We start from the raw sequence: 8,784 nt of genomic DNA, 5'->3' as shown, positions 1-8,784 counted from the left end.
AGTTATAAAATCATATAAGATTCTTGGATAGAGTCACATAGATTTAAAATTGAACAAGGAAGAAGGTGAAATTCGGGGGTAAGCTTAACGAATAAATTTTTATGTAATATTAATCTATGTATTTCATTTTAAATAGCATTTTATATGACAATTTCACAACATAATATTAGAAGAAATATATATAAGCGGGTCATTAAGGGCAATGTTCTTCATCAAATTATTTTTAAATTATTGGGAAGGTTTAAGTATAATTAAGAACTAGATTAATGTTGTGTAAATTGTTCGGCTTCGATGCGATTCATTCCCACAACCACATGATCAATACCATTATGTAAACAAAATCAGCGATTCACATGTCTCACATGTCTAATTATTATAACTTGATATTTTAATAATAGATATATCATTATATATATATTCAGCTATACTTACTATTTTAAAAAGGTCATTTAACAAAATATTATATTAAAATAATAATTATTATTATTATTTAAAATAATTGTGCATTACACATGTTATAAGCTTGTTAGATATAATTGATGATATTAGTATATAAACTATTAGAGTTTGATATCAGTATTTGTGATATTAGAGTTTGACAAAAGATGACATCATCAGCATTTGTTCATATCAATATTTGTCAAGCTTGATCACAGGAGGATATATTTACAGAGATATGTCGGTGTAAGACTTTACTTATTTGTATCAATCAATAGTTGGATTTATATTATGATTTATTATTCATGTATATCATATCAACTAGATTGATTGTGTAACTGTGCAGTATATAAGCATAAATTAGGTTAACACTATATGTGTCGATTATTATTTTATCATTTTATGTGAGCTAACAGCTCTCAAGGATATCTGTTTATCATTTGAGAGAGTTTTGTAAACAATTTTCATTCATTAATATAAAGACTGTTCTTCATATTTGAGTTTTTAATTGTTAATACTGTATTCACCACTCTACGGTATACTTAAAGGCCTAAAAGGGCTAGTAATACTATATATTTCAATTACTAATATTACTTTTTTCAAATTCAAGTTTTTCTAAAACAATCAAATATATGTGTATATGTATAATTAATATCAAATTGTATCATACAAAAATTTTGGATAGACAAATTCTGCATATTAAAAATTCCAATTCAATTTATCTTTAAAAAACTTATATAATAATAGAAAAAATCAGTGCATCACACGGGTTCTAAATTAGTATAGAAACCGAGAAAGACCTGTTAAAAACTTAAAAGTAAACCTAGAAAATTCAATTTTTTCGGCTATAATATAATATAATAGTATAGATATGAGTATCATTAGATTAGATACTAAAATATGTTGCATATTTTAATGTTTAAACTATTTACTAAAAGTTCAAGGTTGGAATCTCGTGTATAAATATAATCTAAATTAAGAATTTATGTAAAAAATTATAAAATCATAAGTTAAATAATTATTACTATTTTAATAATTTAAAATTGGAAAAGTTTACACAGTTTCTATATCAAAAATAGATATTTTATATTAAAAACTTTTACATAACACGGTTTATAAATTGATAATAAATAAGAAAACCAAACCTTTTAAGTTTTAAATTCTTAAACTTGAGAAATAGCAGCGTTATGTTTCTCAAATATTTTTTGAAATAACGTGGCATAATTCACGTCAAATTTTAATTTGTGGCCCATATTTACACATGCATGATCCCGTATTATTATTGAATAAAATCACTATTTGTATATTGACACACCATCATCTTTGTGAAAAATTTAGAAAAAAAAAATGTGAATTATCTGGCATTTCTCTTTGAGAAAATGTAAAAATAACATCTAACTTCATTGGCTAGAGTTAGGGCTGTAATTCGAGTCGGGCGGCTCATGAACTCGCCCGGCTCGAACTCGTTTAAGTGTGCTCGACTCGGCTCGTTGACTCGGCTCGTTTAGTTAAACGAGCTGAGTTCGGACAGAGGTTCCGGCTCGTTTAATTACTCGAGCCGGCTCGGCTCGACTCGTGAAATTAAATGAGTCGAGTTTGGGTAGAGGTTTAGACTCGATTAAGTGTAAAATTAAAAGAGTCGACTCGTTAAAACCGGCTCGTTTAGCTAAACGAGCCGGCTCGACTCTACTCGTGAAATTAAACGAGTCGAGTTCGGGTAGAGGTTTAGGCTCGTTTAACTAAACGAGCCGGCTCGGCTAGACTCGATTAATCTCAGCTCGAATTACGCCCGGCTCGAAACTCGACTCGCTCGGCCCGAATTACAGCCCTAGCTAGATTATAACAAGAAAATGAAAAATAATTCAATAAGAAGCAACAATAAACTTTTCCATCAACTTATCAACAATAACTTGGCCAGGGAGATGCTTTATCCGTGAAGTCTCGAAGTCGTTGACAAGCCTTGGGCCTTTGTGGTTGGGCCTCATCGGCGGACATTCCTAAATCTAGTAAAAGAAGGTTCCAGTAGGTTTCCTACTGGGCCTCAGGACAAGAGATCTAAGCCTTCCCCAAGAACTACGTTGGCTTGATTCTCTATAAATAGGGATACATAGGCAAATTGCAAAGGGTCGGAAGCGAGAGCATTAAGGAGTCACCACCAACCCTAAGCAATCTCAGCCCCCAATTCATCACAACCACCACACTCCGCTCACTTTTCAGGCGAAGAACCACCATCATAGATCTTGATTCCGACGATGAACCTCAAATTTTGTTATTACCAAATTCATCCATCAACAACTAGGATTTTAAAAGATTTTTTCTAATATTTATTGAATACCATCATATTTCAAAAAAAAAATTTAAATCCAAATTGAATACATTTTGATTTCAAGAATCCAAAAAAATCCTTTAAAATTTTGATTGAATACACCCCTCTAAATGATTCAACTACTAATGTGATGTACGGGAAAATCAAATCTTAAATTCTCTAAAAATAATTGGTCGGCATGTAAATTTGACGGAGTAGTTCGTCACATTTAATAATTAAGAGGGAATTCAAATTTTTTTAAATTTTGAGTGAAAAATTTGGGTGATATAAATTCAACGGAACGAGCGTCATATTTATGAAAACATATATTTGACGGGTATGTTCTGTTGTATTTAACTATTATATTTGATGAAGGAATTAATTGTGACAGTCTTCTAATTTGACGGAAGATTGTCCGTCATATTTACATTAAATTCAACATAAAAGAGTTTTAAAATGACGGAACTTGTTAAATTCAACGGAAATTGTTCCGTCAAATTTAAGCGCAAATCTTGTAGTGTTTTAGTTTATGTATTTTATTTTGAATAACTTTATTTATGGCAATTTCATAACATAATATTGGAAAAAATATATAAAAGCATGTCATTAGAGGTTATGCCCCTATCGAATTATGTTCAAATTCTTGGGAAGATTTAAGTATAATAAAGAACGAAATTTATGTTGTGTAAATTGTTTGGCTTCAATGCGATTCATTTCCATAACCATATCATTATCTAAGTGTTGACTCAGTTGGTTAAAAAATAGGATAATTATCTTCTTGATCACATGTTCGAATTTGGGAGGAGAATTTATGATTATGCCTCCTGAATCAGAGCATATCGCTTAAATGCGGTTTATCTTGATTCACGTGGTTTGCAGGCTATTACATGAACCCGTGTGGTTTACATAGTGCGTACCCGAAAGGTAGTGGCTGCGAATTCTCTACGATAAAAAAATCAAAAAAGAAAAACAAAATCAGCATTAAGTTTTAAATTCTTAAATTTGAGAAACAGTATTATTAGATTTCTCAAATATTTTCCGAATTAATGTGACATAATATGCGTCAAATTTTAATTTGTGACGCATATTTATACATGCATAATCATTGAAAAAAATTAGAAAACAAAACCTTTAAGTTTTAAATTCTTAAATTTGAGAAACAGTATTATTAGATTTCTCAAATATTTTCCGAATTAATATGACATAATATGCGTCAAATTTTAATTCGTGACGCGTATTTATACACGCATAATCATTGAAAAAAGTTAATATTTATATATTGACACAACATCATCTAGGTGAAAATTTTAGAAAAAACATATGAATTACCTAGAATTACTCCTCGAGAAAATTCAAAAATCACATCTAACTTCATTGACTAGAATGTAACATTAAAAAATTACAATGGGAAGCAACAATAAACTTTCCCATCAATTTATCAGAAAGTGCATGATATTCGTATTTCTGACCAAGGCATATACACAAAATTCAGAATCTGACCAACTTCTATGTTTGCATTATTACACTTTTTAACAATTGTAGTCAGGAATTTACATGCTAAAATGCACATATATATATACATTATATTAAAAAAAGTTATAGCATATGTAATGTAAATATATAAAAAGTATATGCACGATTAAAATTTTCTCTATACATTTTTTCTAAATTTGTATATTTAATGATACATATCTAATAAGTGTGTGTGAATAAGGAAACTTGCTGGCATAATAATATCTAATAAGTGTGTGTAAATATTACTAGTGAAATTGCAGGTGAGAAACAGTTGGATCGGCCCAAAAAGCCCGCATAATAATATGTGGCAGGTCGGTAAGCGCATACCAGAAACACTATGGTCTATAAACAACTATTAGCATCTCTGTATAATGAATCAGATGCTGCAACAGAACGCGTATTAAAAACTTAAAATTCGTTTTCTTAATATAATAGCACCAAGTAATAACACTGGTTTCTTTCTTCGCGTAAATGATTAATTTCTTTCCTAACAAGTTTACTCGCCAGAGGACATTTCTATGAACCATCACAACTTTCTCACTATATAAATGGTTGGTTCATTTATATGTAACATAACATAAAATTCTTTCTTCTTTTAATATTTTATATACTCTTCTGTCAATACTCTGATTCTGCTGTGTTCTTGAAATTTAAAAAAAAAACAAAGTTCTGTACAGGTTGATAGCATGTCTGCAATATTTGATTTGAGTCTTCAGTGCATGGAGTCACTAACAGAGTTGAACTCCATCGGTAGGCTCTGTAGAAAAAGATGGCACTTGGCTTTTGCAGCCATTTATTCTTCCCGTGCATTCTCTCATTTCGACAAATCATCGACTTCCTACAAGAAAATTGTGCCTGACAACTGCATTATCGATGTTGTTCAGAATTCTTTTCCAGACGTTGAACAGTCGAGCCTTACGCGTCTCGTTAAGGATAAAAGTCTGGACAACCTTGTGACACTTGGTGGTGTGGAAGGTTTAGTGTCGGCTCTTAAAACAGATGTTGAGCATGGGATACATGCAGATGAAAATGATGTTTTGCGACGCCAGGAAGCCTTTGGGATGAATACTTATCGTAGGCCGCCTACAAAGGGCTTCTTTAGCTTTGTAGTGGAGGCATTGAAAGATCCAACCATTCTCATTCTGCTTGTTTGTGCTGGCCTTTCTCTTGGTTTCGGGATGAAGGAAGATGGACCGAAAGAAGGATGGTATGATGGTGGAAGCATATTTGTCGCGGTCTTTCTTGTGATTTCTGTTTCAGCAATTAGTAATTTCAGGCAAGGTAGGCAATTTGATAAACTGTCCAAGGTTAGTAACAATATTCAGGTGGAGGTTGTGAGAGATAGAAAGCGCCAACATATTTCAGTTTTTGAGATTGTTGTTGGAGATGTTGTTTGCTTGAAGATTGGTGATCAAGTGCCTGCTGATGGATTGTTCCTAGAGGGTCATTCACTACAAATTGATGAATCAAGTATGACTGGTGAAAGTGATCATGTGGAAATTGACACTGAGAAAAATCCATTTTTGGTTTCTGGTACCAAAGTCGCGGATGGATATGCCAAGTTTCTGGTCACTTCTGTTGGTATGAACACAACATGGGGCGAGATGATGAGCTCTATCAGTCAAGATTCCAGTGAAGAAACCCCTCTCCAAGTCCGTCTCAACAAACTCACGTCGTCAATAGGTAAGATTGGTCTCGCAGTGGCATTTCTAGTACTTGTAGTCCTGTTGGTTAGGTTTTTCACAGGAAATACTAAGGATGAGGATGGAAATGTTGAGTACACTGGAAGCAAGACTAAGGTTGACGATGTGATCAATGGCGTTGTAGGGATTATTGCAGCTGCAGTAACCATTGTAGTTGTAGCAATTCCTGAAGGTTTGCCCTTAGCAGTCACCCTTACACTTGCTTACTCAATGAAAAGAATGATGGCAGATCAGGCCATGGTGAGAAAGCTATCTGCTTGCGAGACTATGGGCTCTGCCACAACTATTTGTACGGATAAAACAGGTACTCTCACGATGAATAAGATGAAGGTGACAAAGTTTTGTCTTGGACATGAATCTGTGGAAGAAAGAAATATTACTTCTATAGCTTCTAGTATTATCGAACTCTTCCACCAAGGAGTTGGCTTAAACACGACTGGCAGCGTTTACAAGTCTGATTCAGGATCCGAGTTGGAATTCTCAGGCAGTCCTACTGAAAAGGCAATTCTTTCTTGGGCTGTCTTGGATTTACATATGGAAATGGATGAACTCAAAAGGAGTTCTAAACTTCTAAGTGTCGAAGCATTCAATTCAGAGAAAAAGAGAAGTGGTATTCTAATGAAGAAAAATGGAGACAATAGTATGCATGTTCACTGGAAAGGAGCTGCAGAGATGATAATAGCAATGTGCTCTCATTATTATGACTCACTGGGAAACATGAATGCTTTGGATGATACTGAAAGGGAGAAACTAAATCGACTCGTTCAAGGTATGGCTGCAAGTAGTCTCAGGTGCATTGCATTTGCACATAAACAGGTATCTGAACAGGAATATGATGATGGGAAGGCAAAAGTACAAGACAACAACTTGACACTATTGGGTCTAGTTGGCATAATAAAGGATCCATGCCGACCTGGTGTGAGAAAAGCTGTCCAAGATTGTCAATATGCTGGAGTGAATGTAAAGATGATCACTGGAGATAATGTATTCACTGCAAAAGCGATAGCCACAGAGTGTGGGATTTTAAGGATTGACCAGGACATGGATGGAGCTGTGGTTGAGGGTGTGGAATTTCGTAATTACACCCCAGCGGAGCGACTGGAGAAAGTTGACAAAATCTGTGTGATGGCAAGATCCTCGCCTTTCGACAAGCTTCTAATGGTACAATGCCTCAAACAGAAAGGACATGTTGTTGCAGTGACTGGTGATGGGACAAATGATGCACCTGCACTAAAGGAAGCCGATATTGGTCTTTCAATGGGGATCCAGGGCACTGAAGTTGCAAAAGAGAGCTCAGACATAGTTATATTAGACGACAATTTTGCATCTGTTGCAACTGTCTTGAAATGGGGAAGATGTGTTTACAACAACATCCAGAAATTTATTCAGTTTCAGCTGACGGTGAATGTGGCAGCTCTTGTAATCAATTTTGTGGCAGCTGTATCAGCTGGAGAAGTACCGTTAACTGCAGTTCAGTTACTTTGGGTAAATCTCATCATGGACACACTGGGCGCTCTCGCGCTTGCAACAGAACAGCCAACCAAGGAACTAATGGACAAACGGCCTGTGGGGCGTACAGAGCCACTTATATCAAATATCATGTGGAGGAACTTGATAGCTCAAGCATTGTATCAGATTGTAGTTCTCTTGACATTACAATTTGGAGGAGAAGCGATCTTCAATGTCAACGAGAAGGTAAAGGATACATTGATATTCAATACCTTTGTCCTTTGCCAGATTTTCAACGAGTTCAACGCGAGGAAGCTAGAAAAGAAAAATGTGTTTGAAGGGATACATAAGAACAAGCTGTTTCTCGGAATTATTGGGATTACAATAGTTCTTCAAGTTGTGATGGTGGAATTCTTAAAGAAGTTTGCAGATACGGAGAGATTGAACTGGGGACAATGGGGAACATGTATCGGTATTGCTGTTCTGTCTTGGCCTATCGCCTTCCTGGTGAAGTACATAACTGTTCCAGAGAAGCCATTGTTCAGCTTTCTGAAGTGGCAGAACTTAAAGAACATCTTCATTGATAACAAATCAGCAACTTAGACTTATTACAGGGTGCTACTTTTATATATTTTTAAGATTCTCCAAGTCTTCTACTCTAGTTCTGTTTATTCGCATTTGTAAAGAAGTGTTCGTCACAATTTCCAATCTTATATAACATTTATATAACATCTCTACTGCTTTACTTTAGACAACATACGAAATTCTGCAGGAACTAATGAGCGGTTCTGTGTAAGATAAGAATACACATTGGCATGGTATGAACCAAGAATTCTCTAACAATTCTGATAAATACTTTCGAAATTAAGTAAATGAATAACGAATAAGTAATGTTTAAGAATTTGCATATCTTAACATTGATAAGGAGAAGGCTTGAATGCATTTACGCGTTGATTAAGATACTGAACTAATCGTATAGCTAAGTTTCTACTCTCTAATAAGAAACATAACTACGTTTGAAGGAGAAGACAGACCTTAATAACTTCTTCTGATTCAGTAAGCCAAAAAAGTGGAGCTCTGCAGCACCATATCTGCACATGTCAACAGTGAAGTCCTCTCTGTCAAAGTAGAGCCAATGCAACCTGAGTCCTCGAATGAACTGATGTAGCTTTCAATCGAGATTTATTTCGTCCATGGGTCCATGACATGAGAAAATCATAACAAAGTTCCATCGTTCGAATCAGTAACATATTAAGCATGGTGGTTAATTTTATTGGTAGGAGTTACCACTTGCATTGCCCATGGAAACTGTTAGAAGCTTGGAGCTAATAAATCTCTCCGCACCTGTAGCTAATTAAGGATAATAGTTGTTTG

At 34.5% G+C, this 8,784-nt stretch overlaps 1 protein-coding gene across 1 annotated transcript; it reads left to right on the top strand.

Moving 5' to 3' along the window:
- Positions 1-4,832: 4,832 nt before the first annotated feature.
- LOC141659270 (calcium-transporting ATPase 12, plasma membrane-type-like) lies at positions 4,833-8,141 on the top strand. The gene has a single exon (XM_074466067.1). It carries the CDS (start codon positions 4,945-4,947, stop codon positions 8,011-8,013), a length of 3,069 nt encoding a protein of 1,022 aa, XP_074322168.1. The 5' UTR covers positions 4,833-4,944; the 3' UTR covers positions 8,014-8,141.
- Positions 8,142-8,784: the final 643 nt, after the last annotated feature.

The sequence above is a fragment of the Apium graveolens genome, chromosome 5, assembly GCF_009905375.1.
Source record: "Apium graveolens cultivar Ventura chromosome 5, ASM990537v1, whole genome shotgun sequence".
Taxonomy (NCBI): Eukaryota; Viridiplantae; Streptophyta; class Magnoliopsida; order Apiales; family Apiaceae; genus Apium; species Apium graveolens.
This window is presented reverse-complemented; position numbering and strand designations above follow the sequence as displayed.

What these genes read in the sequence shown, in the direction of transcription:
- LOC141659270 (XM_074466067.1), top strand. Translation starts at nt 4,945, where the DNA reads ATGTCTGCAATATTTGATTTGAGTCTTCAGTGCATGGAGTCACTAACA.